This window comes from Lodderomyces beijingensis (genome assembly GCF_963989305.1).
Source record: "Lodderomyces beijingensis strain CBS 14171 genome assembly, chromosome: 5".
Classification (NCBI taxonomy): domain Eukaryota; kingdom Fungi; phylum Ascomycota; class Pichiomycetes; order Serinales; family Debaryomycetaceae; genus Lodderomyces; species Lodderomyces beijingensis.
The window spans coordinates 1,925,621-1,943,522 of record NC_089974.1 but is presented as its reverse complement, the minus strand read 5'-3'; the positions used below and the strand labels follow the sequence as shown (position 1 = coordinate 1,943,522).

Sequence of the window (17,902 nt, the reverse complement as noted above, 5' to 3'; positions counted from 1 at the left end):
ATAACCTAATAAATGCAATTACATAGTCAACAGTGGTGAGGTACTCCGACAGATGTTACTAGGCTTGAGTTTTGGTCGGAAAAGGTTTAGTACTGGCACCAACGGTACAGCGCACACGATGAATCTTTTAATCATGTGACCCATCGGTGAGAAAAAAAAAGTAATAGTCAACAGGGAGTCTACCACGAAATACCCCCCCTCAGCTGAATTTCAAGCTTGGTTTTACTATTGGCTAATCCACCAGCCCCGAGAGAATGACACCGCCATGAGAACTACTTTAAACAAGTACAGGGCAAGGTGGCAAAAAAAAAAAAGAGACACCAGGGGATATAATTTTTGTCTTCTTCCACGGTAAAGTCTATACGTTGGAGAAGGTGGCGTTGGAACTTTACAAGTAAACGACTCAAGAGCGAGAATTGCGACTGGAAAAAAAAAAATTAAAAAAACAAACAACATTGAGCCAGCAGTATAAATACAATTCAATTTTTCCATCGATTTTTCACAACACAGGTACAAAGGAGAGAGATAGATTTTCACCACCATTTGAAAAAAAAAAAAGAAAACAAAAAAATAGGGACTTCTGCACATGGCAAGATTTCTACAATAGAGTCCATCATGTCCACCGATCACGAGTTTCAGTCGCCGGAGAAACGGAAACTAGATGAGCGAGAGGAAGATTCTGCTGCCGAGGAGGGCTCGAAGAAGCAAAGGACTGAAAATGGACAAGTTGAGGAGACTGTGGAGACGGAGGAGACAAACGGGAATGGAGACTCAAGTCAGGTTCCTGATCAGCAGGAGGAGGCTGCAGCAACCACGCAGCCTACTGCAACCACCTCACCTCCTACGGCTTCTGCTCCCACACCCGCAGCCAAACCACCAGCGGAACCAGATATGGACAACTTGCCCGCGGATCCCATGCCTGCCCACCAATACAAGTACGCCCTAACTACAATCAAGGGCATCAAGAGATTAAAAGACTCCACCCCTTTCCATCTCCCAGTCGACACTGTCAAACTAAACATCCCATTATACTACAACTTCATAAAACGCCCCATGGACTTGTCCACTATAGAACGGAAGTTGCACGTGAAGGCCTACGAGAGTGCGGAGCAGTTCACCAGCGATTTCAATCTCATCATTGAAAACTGCCAAAAGTTCAACGGTGAGGCTGCGTCCATCTCCAAAATGGCGTTGAACATCCAGGCCCAGTTTGAAAAGCTCATGCTCAACATGCCCCCGAGGGAATTACCACAGGGAGTCACAGAAACAAAGGCAGTGTCTCCCGACATCAACAAACGAAGGGCGGACTCTGTTGCCGCCGCACGGCCAAGAAGAGCGGTGCACCCACCGAAATCAAAAGAACTACCTTACGACGTGAGGCCTCGCAAGAAAAAATTTGCAGCGGAACTAAGATTCTGCGCGCAAACCATCAAGGAGTTGACGTCGAAAAAGCACTACAACTACAACTTTCCCTTCTTGGCGCCCGTGGATGCCGTAAGCTTGAACATCCCCAACTACCACCAAGTTGTCAAGGAGCCCATGGACCTCGGTACCATTCAGTCCAAGTTGACAAACAACCAGTACGACAGCGCAGATGATTTTGAAAGAGACGTGCGGTTGGTGTTTAAAAACTGCTATGCGTTCAACCCCGAGGGAACCGAGGTCAACATGATGGGCCACCGCCTTGAGGCCGTGTTTGATAAAAAATGGGTCAACAAACCGGTGCCCGAGCCAACACCCCCCGCTTCAGAAGTGGAGGAAGAGGAGGTGTCGAGCGAGGAAGAGGAAGAGATAACCGAGGCCATGATTGCCGACGTGCCCGCGATCCAGTTTCTCGAGAACCAGTTGACGAGAATGAAGAAGGAGTTGGACGAGATGAAGAAAGACCACTTGAAAAAATTGCGCGAGCAGCAAGCGGCTAAAAAGAAAAAGAAGAAAGCAGCACTGTCGACTGCCAAGCGCGGCTCAAAGGCGAAGCGAAAGGAGTCGTCGGTGCCGCCCGTTAGCCAGGTGAAACTCACGCCGCCGCAACCGGTTGTCACATACGAAATGAAAAAACAGGTTTCCGAGGTTGTGCCTACGTTGTCCGACAAAAAGCTCAATGCGTTGATCAAAATCATCCAGGACGACGTGCAAATCAGCAACGAGGACGAAGTGGAGTTGGATATGGACCAATTGGGTGACTCCACGGTGTTGAAGTTGTACGACTTTTTATTCGGCGAAAAGGCGGCAGTCAAGATCAAAAAGAAGGGCAACAAGTCGGGAACCAATCTAGACGAGTTGGCGCATTTGAGGTCGCAGTTGGCATTGTTTGACGAGGGCAACGGGCATGCGCAGACAGAAAGTAACGGTCTTATGGGTATCAAGCATGAAGAAAGCTCCGACGACGATGCCGTGTCGTCTGAAAGCTCGGAGGAGGAGTAGTGAGGCCAGGATGCGGGATCTTTCTTCTCTTGTTTTTCTTTTTTTTTTTTTTTTTTTTTGGCTTCTATATACTTGTATTATTTAAAGAAATTTCCATCAACTGCTTATCTGTAACTTGCAAATTGAAAATATTCTAGAGTGGGACTCTACTCACGTGACTGTACCTAAAGCTGGTGTAGCAGATCATCACTTGTGTATTTGCACAGATTTCATCTCATCTCAGCTGCAACTGTGCAATTCCCTCAATGACAGTTCCCTCGAGACCGGCAGAGAACAGGCCCACGGCGATTATACAAAGATGCAAACTAGAGAACCGGCCAGTGTGCGTCGCAGGCCCCATGGTCAGGTACTCCAAACTCCCATTCCGTGAGCTATGCCGGTTCTACAATGTGGATATAGTCTACACGCCAATGATACTAGCTCGTGAGTTTGTCCGCAACGATATGGCTCGGTATTCGGACTTTACTACAAACGCCCGGGACCACTGCGTCATAGTGCAAGTGGGCGTCAACAACGTGGAGGACTTCATGAAATTCATCGATATGATCTTGCCGCATGTGGACGGGGTTGGGATCAACTGCGGATGCCCCATAAAGGACCAGATCCGGGAAGGGATCGGGGCTGCGTTGATGAGCGAGCCGCATCTCGTGGCAGCGATGATCTCAGCGGCCAAGGCCAAGTACGGGGGTTCTGTTTGCATTGACACAAAAATCCGAATACACAGCGACGTGAATGAAACCATCGAGTTTGTCAAGATTGTGGAGGCTGCGGGCACCGACATCATCACCATCCACGGCCGCACAAAGACCACCCGGTCGTCCACCCCTGTTGACTTGGACGCAATCAAGATGGTGAGGCTGCACATTAAAACGGTTCCTGTGATCGCCAACGGCGACTGCTTCACATTGGACGATTGTCGGAGAATCGCAGCTTATACCGGTGCCGACGGTGTCATGTCGGCACGAGGGATACTAGCAAACCCGGCACTTTTCACGGGTCAGGACCAAACACCCTGGAGTGCAGTCGAGGTGTTTATGGCGTTGACCACGAGCTACGGCTTGCCATTCAAGTTATCGCAACACCACGTACTGCAGTTGTTGGAAAATATGCCAGTGTCGAAAAAAGTGGTCAAGAGAGTGAATGCTGCGAAATCGATGGTGGAGATGATTGATGTGTTGGACACATACTTTGTGCTAAAGAGAAAGCATGAGAAGGGATATGCATGTGCTGTGGAACCTAGTTGGAAGAAAGAAAGCTTGAATATTACATAAGTTACATTTCGGCTAGTTCGATGTTCATGATTGGCACACTTTTGGTCTTGTTGTCGATTTTGTAGATCCCCACCAACTTTTGCGCCAACTCAAACATATTGTTCCGTAAGGAAATGACGATAAACTGGGCGTTTTTGGTCCTCTCCTTTATATAGTTTGCCACAATAGACACGTTGCGAAAGTCCAATGCGGCGTCGATCTCATCCATCACATAAAGCGGCGTGGGTTTGTATTTGTGCAAAGCAAACACCAATGCCAACAGGCTCAACGTCTTTTCGCCGCCAGACAAGTTGGAAATGTTTTTCCACGACTTTTTCGGCGGCATCACGCTGAACAAGATGCCCTCGGAAAAGGGGTCCAAGCTGTCCACCAACTCCAACTCGGCGTTGCCTCCCATGGTGATCATCCGGTACATGTCCTTTAGTGTCGAGGAGATGTCGCTGAATCCTTGCATGAACTCGTCGAGTCTCTTTCTCTTCATATCCTCGCAGTAGTCGCGCTTCTCGTCTCGATCGCCAATGGCTTTGTTTAAATCGTCTTTTCTCTCCTTGCACTCTGCGAGTTTGGTCCCGTACTCCCTCAAGATCTCGACATCCACACGCACAGTCGACATGTACTTTTCAATCTCTTCCACTTCGGAGTTGACAGCGTCAATGTCGATGTCGTCGTCAGACTCGTTATCTAATAGTGGCGTGGTATATGTGGACTGCTCGTGGTCCGGAAGCCAGTAAATATAGGGAGTGAGGTCCCGCACCGGTATCGAGTCTAGAGCTTGCTCGTTCTGGGCGACCAAACGCCGCATCTTTTCCAAATGTCCCTCTACTTTCTCCAATTGGTTCTTTATCTCAACCTTAAACTGTTCAAAGTCAGCAATCTCGGCCTGTTTCTCCTCAATCTCCAAACGCGCTACTTCAAGCTGCTCATCCTTTTCTTGCTTTTGCTGATTCAACACCTCCATTTGCACTTCCAAAGACTGCATCTGTTCCACCACCACGGCTTGTGACTCTTTCAACTCCTTGACCGCCGCTTCCAACTCTGCCAAGACCCGCGTTTCTTCGTCAATGTTTCGCGTGTGCCGTTCAATATCGCTTTCCAACTTCTTCACCGCAATTCTGTCCCCACTGGTCTTGTCGTTGGTTATAGAAATCTGCTTCTTTATACTATCAACCGTGGAGCTTTGCACTTTTAAATCGACACCTCCCGCCTCCATGATCTTCCGCTCTAGCTCCGAAATGCGCGTTTCCGACTCGGCCATTTCAGATTGCAATATGGATTTCTCCCGGTGCAACACGGCTAGCTGCTCGCGCTTGTCCGTAATCTGCGCTTCAAAGGGGTTCGTGGCGTCCATCTCCTCTTGCTCTATGGACAAGGTTCTCCTCAACTGAGCAATCTCTTTCATCTCTGATGCAAGCCCGGCAATGTCCAACTTTAACTTTTCAAGCGCCCGCCGTGTTTCCGGCTCGAGCTTTTTCACCTGCTTTAGCGCGGCCACGCTCTCGTTATACTGCTTGCTCGTGTCATCGTACTTGCTCTCCAACTCCGATATCCGCCCCCGCAACAGCTCCAAGTCCAGTTCCTCAACCTCGTTGGTATCCTCACTGCGCGAGGACGTCAACTTCATGGCCCCCTTTTGAATATAGTTGCCACCGCCTGACATTGTGCCAAAAGTGTCAATCACTTGCCCATCCAAGGTGGCCACCTTCCACCGTTTAGCACCGTAGGCGACGGCCTTGGCCTCTTTCAAGTCGGGCGCGACCAACGTGTGGAACATCTTGCTAAAGAATGCCGGTGCAAATTTCGAATCAAGTGGGTCAACGAGGTCAAAGAGCCGCTTGACCTTGGATGGGTCGCCAGGCGTGTTTATCGGGGACAAGTCAAACTTGCTCAACTTGGAGAGACATATAAAGCTAGCATATCCAAGTCGGTTTTTTCGCAAGTACTCGATGCAGGCCTGGGCGGTTTCAACGGAATCGACAACCATGCTGTCCAAACCTGGGACCGCTGTTGAGATTGCGACATCATATTTTGCGTCAATGCGGCCAAGGTCGCCTAGTCGTCCGTGGAAACCTTCAACCCTGCCGGACTTTGCCAATTTGCTTAGAGATGCTAGCACGCTGTTTTTGTTTTCCTTGGATTGCAAAATAGCAAGCGAGTCATGGAGCTTGTTTTTGTTCTTGGAGATTTGCAGCTTCAACTTGTCCAACCCGGCTTTTAACAAACTGGTCTGCTCCTCGCCGAGAGCCCACTGCTCGGTAATCTTTTCCAAGTCTCGCTCCTTCTGTTGATACTCTGCTTCCTTGGATTTACCCTCTGCTTTGATATCTCTGAGCCGTCGCTTGCTTTGCTCTAGCTGGGTCCGTTTACTATTCATTTGGCTCTCGAGCATGTTGATCTCTGTTGCAACCAACTGGGCTTTGCTTTCATTCTCCTTGATTTTGGACGTCCACGGCTCCAACCGTGTCTGCAAGGTTTCAATCTCCTGCGTAAACACGGAGGTCCTCGCTGTTAGCTTTGCCCTCATCTCGGCCATCTTGTCCTCCTGTGCCAGTAATTTCAAAGTTAGCGTCTCAATCTCGGTTTTGTACTGTGCAGAGGAGTTGGCATAAGTGGATAAGCTCTGCTTTGCCTTGTTTAAAGATGCAGTCAGCGACGCCACGGATTTGTTTGCTTTCCTGATCTTGGCGTCCATGTTTTTTGACTTTTCTTCAAAAGCAACGTTTTGCTTGTTCAAGTCCTTGCGTTGTTTGCTCAAACGATCCATCTCAGTGGTCAATCGCTTTAGCTCCTTGGTGGTTTGCAGCTGCTTTTCCTTCTCGGTGGTGATCTGTTTAGTGACCTCCGCGACTGCTTCTGTTCTCTCCTGCAACTTTCCCCTCAACTCGCTTGCTTCTTGCTCCTCCTCTTGCATCTGCAGTCTGTACCGCTGTGCGTTGCAACGGAACTGGAGCCCCATCAAGTGGTTCAATTTCCGCTCGAGGTCCAAAAACTTTAAAGCTTCAGCCTTTTTCTCCTCCAACAAACTTTTGTCCTTTTCCACAAACTCCAACCGATCTGACTTTTCCTGGCATATAGTGTTGAGCTCTTCAATCTCAGTGGTTGTATCTTCAATCAACTGCTTGTACTTGGTCGTTCCAATAATGTCTTCCAAATACTCAAGTAGGCCGTCTTCGCCCTCCTTCTCGGCCTTTGCCTTCATTTGCGCTATGGACTCGACCTCGCCTTGAAGAATCAAAAACCGCTTGTGCTCCAAGTCAATGCCTTGTTTTTTCAACAATGAGGTCACCTCGGTGTATGTGCTCTTCTTGTCGTTGATATAGTACGCCGACTGGTTGTTCTGGAACGCTTTTCTGGAGACGACCAAGCTTGAGTCTGGTACATTACCAGCTCCTTGAAGGATGGGGTCGCCATAGACCATCTTAAAGTGTATATCGACCTGGCAATACTCCGGCCGACTGGTGCCCGAGTTGTGTATCAACTCGGATATTTTTCCCTGTCTCATTTTGCTGGCTTTGAATCCAAACACAAATAGCATCGCGTCAATGACGTTGGACTTGCCACTGCCGTTGGGGCCAACCACTGACGAGAATGAGGAGTGGAAGGGCCCGATGAGCTGTCGACCGGCGTACGACTTGAAGTTGGTCAAGGCCAACCGATCAATGACTAGTCGAGGCTTTGTGGGAGTGGCGCACGTGGTTTGCAGCGGGTGGTTGACCACCGACGGCAGTGGCTCTGGCATTGGCGTTCCGTGGCTAGCTTCAGCAGTTTCTGCACCCTCAACATGTTCTGCGAGTGGCGCATCAATTTCCACTTTACCGGGGTCTAGCATATTTGTTGGTCCTTCATTGCCTTCATGTTCCTCTCCTTCCGCGTCCTCACTTTTCGAAGGAGCCTCGTCTTCATGCTCGCTTGCGGCTTTATCCGACTCATAATCGCTGTTGTTGATAAACGAGTTGTCGCTGGCGTCGAGTTTCCTTTTCATCCGGGAGGAGTGAGGTTGTAAACATAGAGCAGCAGTTTGGATGTAAGCCTGGTTCAGGTTGATTTTGTTGCAAAAACTGATCCCTACGCGTCAGGCAGAGGTAAACAAGAGACAGAGATTTTGCGGCAAATTACACGACTTTTTTCAAGGAACTGCTCATCGGTGCACCACCAGAGTGTGTGCCAGCCACCCAATGCCAAAGCTATTGCTGATCTAGCTTGTAACTTGAAGCCTATATAGTCTTTGAAACTGAGCTGCGAGCGACCGCTTCCGTATCCCACGCCATGACAGCAGAATTTCTATTCATCAAACACAATCTTTTTTTTTTTAGCGCCATCCTCGATTTCAGCGGCACTAGAAGATGTCGCCATTTTATCCGACAAGAGCGGTGGCAAGCCTCGTAAACTTCTCTGTATTCGCTTCAACTGCGATAACTTAGCCAGGCTTTCCTTGTCAGCAGCAAACCCGGTGCTCTGGTTCTGCTCCTGCTGCGTTATAGGGTTGTTGTTGTGCTCGCTAACGGTAATAAACTGGGACACGAGTGCCTCTGCTTTGCTATCCAGGAGCAGCACAGTGGCGTCTATGTGAACAGTTGTTGGTGAGTTTAAAGTCGAAGGGACAGCTCTTCTGCTGTCGCCGTGGAGCCCTGGCATTGTCTCTTGATGTTGGAGCAAATGAGTAACGTGCGGGTTGGTGATGATAAATACGCTAAAAAACTCCTTACCGTACATTGCAGAGAGAGTGGAAAAAAAATCACCATCCAGATCAGCTCCGCACCATATCAAGGTTCAATTCAACCCCCAAGCGTCATGTTGCAACATATCCTCAAAGCACAGCTCAGCAACGTGTTTAGACAGCCCGGTCATATTCCGCGGCTTACACAAGCGCTCCCTCGGCAGCTCTCACTCACCCAGCCTGCAACACCAACTATTTCACCGTTACAGTCGTTGCTCGGCCTTGTGCAAAGGAGATACAAATCCAGAGGAAACACGTACCAGCCAAATACGTTGAAGCGGAAAAGAACATTTGGCTTTTTGGCCAGACTCAGAACAAAAGGCGGTCAAAAGGTGCTTGCCAGAAGAAGAGCAAAAGGAAGATGGTTTTTGACTCACTAGATAAAAAAAGCTTACCATGTAAATACGAAATAGATGGAATAAAAAGACCTCATTTTTTTTTTTACATTTTGCCCAACATTTTCGAGTACTGCGTTTCCACCTCATGGACCAATCTCTGGAGGTTGACAATAACCAACTCATGGGTAAAGTTGGGGAACTTGTCTCTGTTTAGTCCAAACCACTCCAACGGCGGTGTGGCATTGCCCAACTCTTTGAGCTGGGGTGCTTCTATTATTGGCGGCGCAAGAGGCGAGTATCTGTATTTAGACTGGATCTCAACCTTTTCCATCGTCTCCTTGATGGCATTGTCTATTTCCTTTGTTGAGTCCCCCTCGCCCAATTGCTGTTTAAGCGTTGACAACGCCGGCGGTTCCTCTTTGACTGGCGAGTCAAACTTTTTCTGTATATTCTGCTTGTACTCAATCCTGGTGGAAAGTGCACTCGAATGAATGTTGTACATTTCGCGGATAAAGTTGACTGAACCCAAGTTCCACCGCACTGCAACTGTGCCTCCAAAGGAAGACTGGAACAAGTACTCGATAACGTTGCTTTGGCCCTTTTCAAATGTCCGCATGGAGATCTTAAACGAGGGAAACACAAATATCGTGCCGCCCTTTGCCTGCTTGGCAAAAGAAACAAACTCAGCAACAGTGCACGTTTCGATAAACGTCTCTGGTGGCGGAGGCATACTCGAGAGCGAAACTGTTAGATCGTTAAACTTCAAGTCCAAGTCATTTGAGATTCCGTAGCCGTACTCATTTTGTTGGAACTTTGCCCGCGATTCGTCCAACTTGAGAACGAGAACCTTGGTGTTGTCCATGGACGATGGGTACACGTGCACAAGCAAATGACCGATGGACACCAATATCTGCGTGTCTAGCTTCTTTACCGTTTTCAAGAGGGAGTGCTTCAGAAACGACCTCGACGGCATCCTTTGGCTTATCGACTTGCCTCGCGAGGAGTCTCTGAGGATCTCCTTGTAGGAACTTTTGTTGTCCTGGTTCATGCGTGAAATGGTATTGCCAATGTCCATAAAGTTCGACGCCGTCAACGAGGTCAAGTATATCTCGAGCGCTTTGAACTTGCTGACAAATATCAAGTGGTCCTTGGTGAGGGCGATTTCATTCTTTTTATTGTAGATGTCCATTGAAAAGCCGTCGAGGTAGGCAATGGCAATCACATGGTAGTCAAAGGACATCTTGAGCAGCAACTCGGCAATACCCGCCGAGATCAACACCAAGGGAACGTCCAAGGTCTCTGCTCCGCCAATGTTCCATTTGATAGCGGTGTGCAAATTCACGTTGCGCACAAGCAAGGACCCGCCCAACCTGCCCTCAGCGGAGAGATCGATCTCGTTGATGCCCGTCTTCAAGTCCTGCGACCAGTCCTGGGATTTCTTGGAAACGGCCCAGAAGTTGCCGATGACGAGTCTGAAGATGCCCAACGCTTGGCCAAAGTCGACTTCAACGTTGACCTTGTTTGTTACAAAGACCACGACCCAGGGAAATGCATAAGTTGTCGACACCTCTCGAAACTTCATAGCAATGTTTTTGTTCTGCGCCAACTCCGAGGAAGTCGAAGCTGTTGCAGCATGGCCTCCCGGGTGGTGACTCTCATCGTCGTGGTGATGGTCGTATAAGTGCTTTGGAAACCAGATGTCTTTGAACAAGTCCACATCTTGGTACTGCTTCACGTTGACGTACGCATCTGCGTTGGTCACGCAACCGGTGGAGAACATCCCCCCAGCTCGACCAAACTCGAGCACACTCAGGAGCAAGATTCTCTCCATTTTCAACGACGCGCTGATGTCTCTCGAGTAGACGTGCTGAAGCGATGCGGCAACACCGTCCATGAGCACTGAAAAGTGGAGCGATTTCCCCTTCAGGTCGTTGGAGCCAATCTGCACTAGGATCCCTTCAAGTCCAACAACTGCCGCAACCTTCGCGGTGGGCTCACAGCTGAGTGTAAGCTGCTGCCTCTCGATCCTTATCGCTATGTCAAACGCAAAGTCGTCCAAAACAAAGCCATCGCTGCGGCTCACCTCGTTCGAAGCCTTGCTAGTCAGCTCCTTGTCCTTGCCAGATTCAGGTTTGTGCATCGACTCCTTGATGCTGGAGATGATGTCCACGAGCACCGGCACACACTGTGGAAATAATGTGTTTTCGGAAGAAGAGGTCACCAACTCCCCACTAAGCTTTTTCTTGCCGTTTAAACATTCAGAAAACTTGAAGATGGTCTTGATGGCAGGAGCATGCAAAAACAACGACTTTTTCTCCCCAAGATCCTCGTCCTCCATTCTTGATATCAACACATTGGAGCCTGCAAATGTCGAGACAAACTCGACCGATTGGAATGGGATTTTGAAGTCTGATGACGGTCGCGCCGGCTTGGGCTCGGACGCCTTGTCGTCGAATAACCACGACTTTCTCTCCATATACTTCTGGATTCGCGATGCGGAGCTCGCAGATTTCTCAACAAAGGTGCCAATCGATGTCGACACAAACTGCACATCTATCTCGTCTCCATTGAGCGACAACCGCAAATGCTTGGACTTTTTATCCTGCTTCTCTATCATGTAGATCATCTGCAAGTTGGGCAAAAAGGCTCTATTCAAACTGGTTCTTTCAGACCGTGTGCTGTAGAAGTCATTGGCCGTGCCTCCATGTGCTAAGGAGATGTACGCCCCCATCAAGGTGAACTTGCCCAAGCTTTCCTCGGTGGCTGCAAAAAACTTTTCTGCGCCGATAATGACCCCGGGGCAGTCCTTTGACCGGTCGTTGAAAAGCCAGCCCATGCAAAAGTTGTAGGAAAGGAATTGAAAAGCGGAAAATCGGGAGTAGATGGCCATCTCGACGCTGTTGCGAACTTGATCCTGTCTGGGCTTTGGTGAAGTTTTTGCTTGTTTTGGAAGCATTGGCAATATATCGTCTAGTATCTTGATGGACGCAATCACAATAGATTCAGACAAGGCAACACGGCAAAACTCCGACTCAATCTGCAAGCTCTGGCGTGTGTTTCTGGAGTCCGTGTCATTGAACAACCGCACAGCCAAGTTTAGAGCAATGATGTTTGACAATGCCAACGGGATATTCTTTCCCACCAAGCTCACTCGGGACGCTGGTATCACAACGTCCCCGTAAGCAGGCACTTCCTTGGCGATGGGCAAGTTTTCCAACTCCTGGACTACGGAAATGTTGCAAACGTTGAAGCTGGTGCCCTCGACGCTGAACCCCAAGCTTGCCTTGTTGAAAACAGCTGCCAACTCCAAGTACTCTCCCTTGAACTTGAGCCTGAATAGATGGTTTGTCTTGTTTTCATGGCGGGCTCCCTTGCCATCGGAAAGCAAGGAGTGTAATTTGGCAAGCTTTTCTTGCAATTTGGGCATCTGAAATGACACAAATCTCATTATCCGAGTGACATCTGCAAATCGGAGCTTCAAGTATCCGATGGAGAGTTCCGACGAGAGCAACATCAAATCTTCAGCACTTTCAACACCGCACAAGCTTACAAGCTCGGTGGAATGGAGTTCGAGTACACTGTGGCGGTCGATGCAGAAGTTGCTCTTGAGTCGCTGGAACTCAACTCGAGTAGAGACACGGCCATCTTTCATAGTGGTGCTAATCGCAAATCCCGTGAGGGCACCTGCAAAGTGGAGCGGGTCAAGCAAGTCTATCTTCCAGACGATTTCCTTGGCCTTGGCAGTGCAGCTCAAAAATAAAGGCTTTGCAGGCGGCGACGACTTTGGAGATCCTGAGTCCTTTGATGCCAACCCTTTTACAAACGGGACGTCTTCCGCCATGAGTACTTGCAACACTTGCATAATTCGATCACGGCGACTGACCAAGCTGGTTCTTGTTCCCTCTGTCTCCACGTTCACCTGCATCAGCGACCCTAGTTTCACAAACACCACGTTTGACTTGTAACAGCTTTGCGTAAGCATTTGCTCTTTCATGGCATGTAGTGCCACCTCTAGCATTTCAATATTCGACACAACTTGCAACCGTGATTCCGAGTCATCCTTGTGGAACATTGTCAAGCAGTTCCTCACGCTGAAAGTACCTGCAGCGTTTAAAAGCTCAACTGATTGGTCGAAATGATCAACTTTTACCGTGACTTGTATATGACTTTGCTCCTTGGCTCCCTGATTCGAATGATGTGATTTTGTGGCGAGATCACCAAGGTTGAGTCTCGACAATGACTGGAGAAACGTGTTTGTGATTTTCCCCTCATAAGAACCCACGCTCAACGCTGCGTTGATACCTTTCTTTACATCACCCTGAGGTGGCAGCAGAGTCCCCGTGCAGTAGATGTCGCGCAACCGAAAGTATGCTGGCTCCTCAAGGCTTGCGCAATGGACCGAGACTCTGTGTATGGATGTGACAAAGTCAACCTGCAAAGGCGTGCTTTTCCCGGCTCCCTTGAATATTCCTTCCAACATCTGCCGCCGCTGCTGCGGGTTCGACTCCCACGCTCTCCAGTTGGAAAAATACACCCACACCTCTTCAAGCGCGTTTAGCGAGAGGCCCTTGTCGCGCAAGTTCTCCATCGCGTTGTGCAACCAACTACTCGGCAAGCTCCGAAGGGTGTGTCGCAACTTTGCCACGATCTTCCAGCCGTCGGAGTTCCGCATGTGGTCCTTCTTGGATCGCAATATGTACGCCGGTCGCGTGAGGACATCGGGGTCGTGATCGATTGCATGTTCAACAGAGGCCAACGTCAACTCGTGGATAAGCTTTGCCTGCAAGAAGCTGTTCTTTTCGATAGTGTCGAGAATCGTCAAAGCAGGGTTGATGGATTGAAGTACAGCCTGACAAGACTGAATTTGATTGCTGATTTCAGCCATGTCAACTTCGAAACTCAAATAGTTGACATCAGCGGAGCCCACGATACTGCCGTCTCTCACGTCAGCCCACAACTCTAGGTCCCTAGCTTCCGCCACTATTGCCAGGTTCTTACCCTCTTCCCCGAGAGATGTCACAGAAACACACTCAACGTGGACTGCAAGCGACAACTCCTCAGACTGTGCATCATCCACATCCTCTCCCGCCAAGAAGGCCTTTTGGGAGACTGCGGCGGAGAAATTGGACAACACCAATTCTAGCCTTTTTGCTGCGCCTCCTCTTTGCATACTAGCAACATCACTACCCACATCCATCGACAAGTGCACTACACACTCGTGGTTCACCACGCGAAAGTTCTTGACCGACTGGGACAACTTCTGCATTGCGTTCAATGACTCAATAGTGGAGACTTCGATCTGGTCCATGAGCGACTCCATGCTGACATCCGCCATGACCTTCGTCATCAAGGCAAACACTAGCGAAAAAACCTCGGGACAAATGTAGGCTTTGAGTGCGCCAAGCTCCACAATGATATTGTCATACTCAGTGTCTGGTTCCACCACATAAGAAGGAGTAAAGTCCTCGCTGTCATAAACGACTGTGGGATACGTCTGCTCACCAATCGGGCAGACATCATCAACACTGCTGTGCAAAACACTACTACTGCCGCTTTCAAGAACCACATCAGCAGTAAACTCCGTCAAAGGGATGGCCACTTGTGGGAGTGACAACGAGGTCATGAAGCTCCCCTTGTTTGCGTCGTAAAACCTATCCCTGTACTCCTCGGAAAGCAAAAAGGGGGCGCGGTGGAAAGGAGCATCGCTATTGCGCATGTGAAGCTGTTGTATCGCTCGACGGCCCATCATGTCCTTTTTCTGACAGATGTTCACCAAGGTCAACGACGTTTGAAGGTAAAACACTAGCTTCATATCGCCGTGGCGGCATGTTGTCAGTGCCTTGGCTGTGATGCCCGGGATCGACACCGATAGTCTGTTTGAGTACCGGTTGTTGCTCATGTCATTGTACGACAACAATAAATCGTCCATCTGGAACTCCAATAGGCTCAGCACGTCGGGTCTCAACTTGAATAAAAATCTCGGGCAGCGAAATGAAAAGTTGGCTGCATCAAACGCAGGTGGGAACAACTCACCCAACGCGTTTTCATGGTCCAGCAACCCCGATCCGAAGTTTGAAATCCCCGCTTTTAGTGCCCTGATGATACCGGGGTCGCCATCAATCACCCACTCGCCGCTGGCAAAATCCCATTTACACCAAAAGGTCAACTCGGTGGGAGGTATGCCAAACATTCTGTGCGAGTGGACGCTGAATCCGTCGACGTGCATGTCGGCACGAGTCGCGAAATGGCTCTGTGCGTATTCTCCTACATCTACAAATGGCATTTTTTCATCAAAGTCGTGGACCACGGTGCCTGAAACCGGGCTAAAGTCTGCTTGCATGTCCATGTAGTAGTTTGTGAATCGAAGGTCAACGTCCAACATGTCAAAATACAATCCCACATGGGACCGGCAACTGTACAAATGCTCAGGCAAGATGATCAACCCGTTTCTCACCTGGAAAGTAAACAACACATCAACATCGTTTTCTACTTTGAGCATCCCCCAGTAACTCTCGTCCTTGGCCGGTGCCTTGTCCTCCTCTGTGGCTGTGCTTCCACCTCGGTTGTTGAACTCCTCAAACGTCTTGAAATGAATGTGGTCTCCGAAATAGTTTTCTCGCATCGTAAACAAGTACCTGATGGCAAACCCATAGAATATCAAGCACACTTCATCACCAATGCAGTTCATCTCCACGCAGTTGGACGTGTTGATCTCGACGCCGCTGTAGAACGTGTAGGCCCCCGAGACCTCGAAATGACCGCTGCTGCCAACGAGAATCGTTTTCGCCATGAATGCGTTCACTGTGTGCCAGGGCGGTATATGCAAATTCAAGTTGAACTTTGGCGTTGAGACGTGGTAAGAAACTGTAGATTTTTTGGTGAGTGAGCCATACATGGGGATTCCCACAGTACAGTCCATCTGTTTGCCTTCAAAGGAGAGGTACTTGTTGTTGCTAAAGTCCAAAGGGTGGTTTATGATGTTGTTGTCGTTGACATTCAAATATAGCTCGTAGTTGATTAGCTTCCACTGGATGTTGTAGACAAATGGTCTAAAGTATTCGTACGGGAGCGGCTCGCCTGATGCAAAGTCAGCGAATAGGTCGGAAAATAGCAAAAGGTGCTCTCGCAACAAAAACATCCTCGCATTCAAACTGACCTGGTCAAATGTCCAGGTGCATTTCCCGTTCCACAGCAACGGGAGGCCAATGTCGGCGCTAATCTCGTGGGAGTCGGCCAAGAACAACACATCGTGATTCACCGATGTCCGCATTTCGGGCATGTTGAAAACCATCTTTAGCCGGTTCGGCCACTTGTCCTCCTTGTCGGTGACGTACGAAGTGAAAACACCCACGTTGGACCCTTCGCCGAGCTTCAACTCGATCCACCCAAACGGCCGGCCGGTCTTGGGCACTCCCAGGCTGATGTAGTCATTGTCTTTGCTCGGTTCGCGAGTGGGCACCCGCACGACCAAGTCGTCCCGCACAATAACGGCAATCTTGAAACCCTGGTATTCTCTTTTCTTGCTCCCTTCTGAGGCCACGCCTGCATAGTTTGGTGTTGAATCTTTGGCTAGCGGAGGAAACAACATGTCTTGTAGGGGTGCCCGCTGTTGGTCGGCCCATGGTCCATAATGTATAGTCCCATGGGAGATCTCAATCTCGAGACCTGATTCAGGCGCCTCCCCCGAGTCAATACCAGTTTGCACACCGGGGGAGTCATAATAGTAGATGAATCGTGTCATGGTGGAGTCTAAGATCAAACTGTACTTGGCATACTGTTCCTGGTTTGTGCTCATTGGCGACAACACCTCTGGTTCTTGAAACTCGCCTACGTACCGTTTCAAGCCTCTCCATTGGTTGTGCGGTAGGTCGACTCGTGAAGCCTCGCGGCCCTGATCGAGTCTCTTGCGCACCCATTGCATGGCACGAGTGAATCTGCGCCATACTTTATACCTCTTCATGTCTGCGTGACTCCTTTGGGACTTGTCTTTGGGGTGAGTGTCGTATCTATGCTTGTCGTATCCGAGATTTGTCTTCATTGCGATCTGGAATTGCAAAAACTGAAGATCGTGGAGTAGTCTGTAGGGGTCTAGTGAGTTTGGTGCTTTTGACACGTCTATTGATCCCCTTGCAGATTTGAACGAGGCCACTAGAATAGAAGGTGTCACGACATTCCCCAACACAATGGCTCCCTTTTTGACTCTAATCTCCAAGGGCAATACCCAGAGAAACAACATCAAGGACCTGCTTTTGGACTTTCTGACAAACTCAATCGACTCTCCTTCCTTGTCGTTCCGGTGCGAAGCCGAGCTCTCACCCGAAGACGTTGATGTTGACGATGCAAACGATTTTTCCGTCTCCTTTGTTGCTGAGTTGTCACCCGTTTTCAAAATCTCAACAATGTTGTCAAATGCCTCCGTGCGGTTGTAGATGAAAATCTCCAACCCATCCACAACCATAACAAACCGAGACGGCAGCTCGTCGTTTTGCTTTTGCGTGACTCCGCCAACTTCGTAGTCGGTGTCCCAGTAGTAGTTCGAGAGCTTGGTCAACCTAAAGAGCCAGTACCTCCAGGTCAAGGTTACGTTCAAAATGGAAATAGTTGCATCGCTAGTTGTGATGGTGAGGTTTTTGATGAATATCCTGCCGGCTAGCGGCGAGATTTTCATTGCGTCCACGCGGATCCTGGTTTTATACGCCGTCCAGAGTATCAACTTGAATAGTAGGGAAAATAGGAAACCCAATAGCTTGTGGAAGTAGAAGATGAACCCGAGACCCAAGATCAACGCTAGCACCCAGTCTACCAAGTAGATCCAAAAGGACACCTTAATGGTGGACGTGGAAGTGACTGCTATAAACTGTGATTCAAATGCCATTATCGGTGAGGTTGGAAGAGGAATGCTGTCGCATAGCCTTGAATCGCCCGAATCCCTGGTGTTGTATGCCGTGGAAAAAGGATAGATTGGAAGACGGGTTTTCTTTACCCTGGTGTTTGTAATGTAAAAGTCTTATTTGGAGGGCACCAATTAGCTTGTGATGAGTGTATCTATCGCCATACGACACTTTTTTTCCGCTGAATTCCGCGGTAAACTTTGGGAGAAAGGGAAGAACAGGGAGCAGCATTTGGCCGTGGTGTGTGCAATGGTTGGTTTCCAC

General features: G+C 49.1%; 6 protein-coding genes across 6 annotated transcripts; 3 read left to right on the top strand and 3 right to left on the bottom strand. All coding sequences in view use genetic code 12, as the record gives it.

Annotated features, from left to right (window-relative positions):
• Window positions 1-615: 615 nt before the first annotated feature.
• Window positions 616-2,424, top strand: LODBEIA_P47220 (uncharacterized protein; the record flags this gene model as incomplete). The annotated part of the gene is made up of 1 exon (XM_066974975.1): window positions 616-2,424. The coding sequence occupies one exon, from the start codon at window positions 616-618 to the stop codon at window positions 2,422-2,424; it is 1,809 nt and encodes a 602-aa protein (XP_066831660.1).
• A 245-nt stretch (window positions 2,425-2,669) lies between these two features.
• LODBEIA_P47210 (uncharacterized protein) lies at window positions 2,670-3,695 on the top strand (the record flags this gene model as incomplete). Its single annotated transcript, XM_066974974.1, has 1 exon — window positions 2,670-3,695. One exon carries the CDS (start codon window positions 2,670-2,672, stop codon window positions 3,693-3,695), a length of 1,026 nt encoding a protein of 341 aa, XP_066831659.1.
• A 1-nt stretch (window position 3,696) lies between these two features.
• On the bottom strand, window positions 3,697-7,674 carry LODBEIA_P47200 (uncharacterized protein; the record flags this gene model as incomplete). The annotated part of the gene is made up of 1 exon (XM_066974973.1): window positions 3,697-7,674. The coding sequence occupies one exon, from the start codon at window positions 7,672-7,674 to the stop codon at window positions 3,697-3,699; it is 3,978 nt and encodes a 1,325-aa protein (XP_066831658.1).
• A 299-nt stretch (window positions 7,675-7,973) lies between these two features.
• LODBEIA_P47190 (uncharacterized protein) lies at window positions 7,974-8,405 on the bottom strand (the record flags this gene model as incomplete). Its single annotated transcript, XM_066974971.1, has 1 exon — window positions 7,974-8,405. The coding sequence occupies one exon, from the start codon at window positions 8,403-8,405 to the stop codon at window positions 7,974-7,976; it is 432 nt and encodes a 143-aa protein (XP_066831657.1).
• Window positions 8,406-8,483: 78 nt separating this feature from the next.
• On the top strand, window positions 8,484-8,789 carry LODBEIA_P47180 (mitochondrial 54S ribosomal protein bL34m; the record flags this gene model as incomplete). Its single annotated transcript, XM_066974970.1, has 1 exon — window positions 8,484-8,789. The coding sequence occupies one exon, from the start codon at window positions 8,484-8,486 to the stop codon at window positions 8,787-8,789; it is 306 nt and encodes a 101-aa protein (XP_066831656.1).
• Window positions 8,790-8,850: 61 nt separating this feature from the next.
• On the bottom strand, window positions 8,851-17,622 carry LODBEIA_P47170 (uncharacterized protein; the record flags this gene model as incomplete). Its single annotated transcript, XM_066974969.1, has 1 exon — window positions 8,851-17,622. One exon carries the CDS (start codon window positions 17,620-17,622, stop codon window positions 8,851-8,853), a length of 8,772 nt encoding a protein of 2,923 aa, XP_066831655.1.
• Window positions 17,623-17,902: the final 280 nt, after the last annotated feature.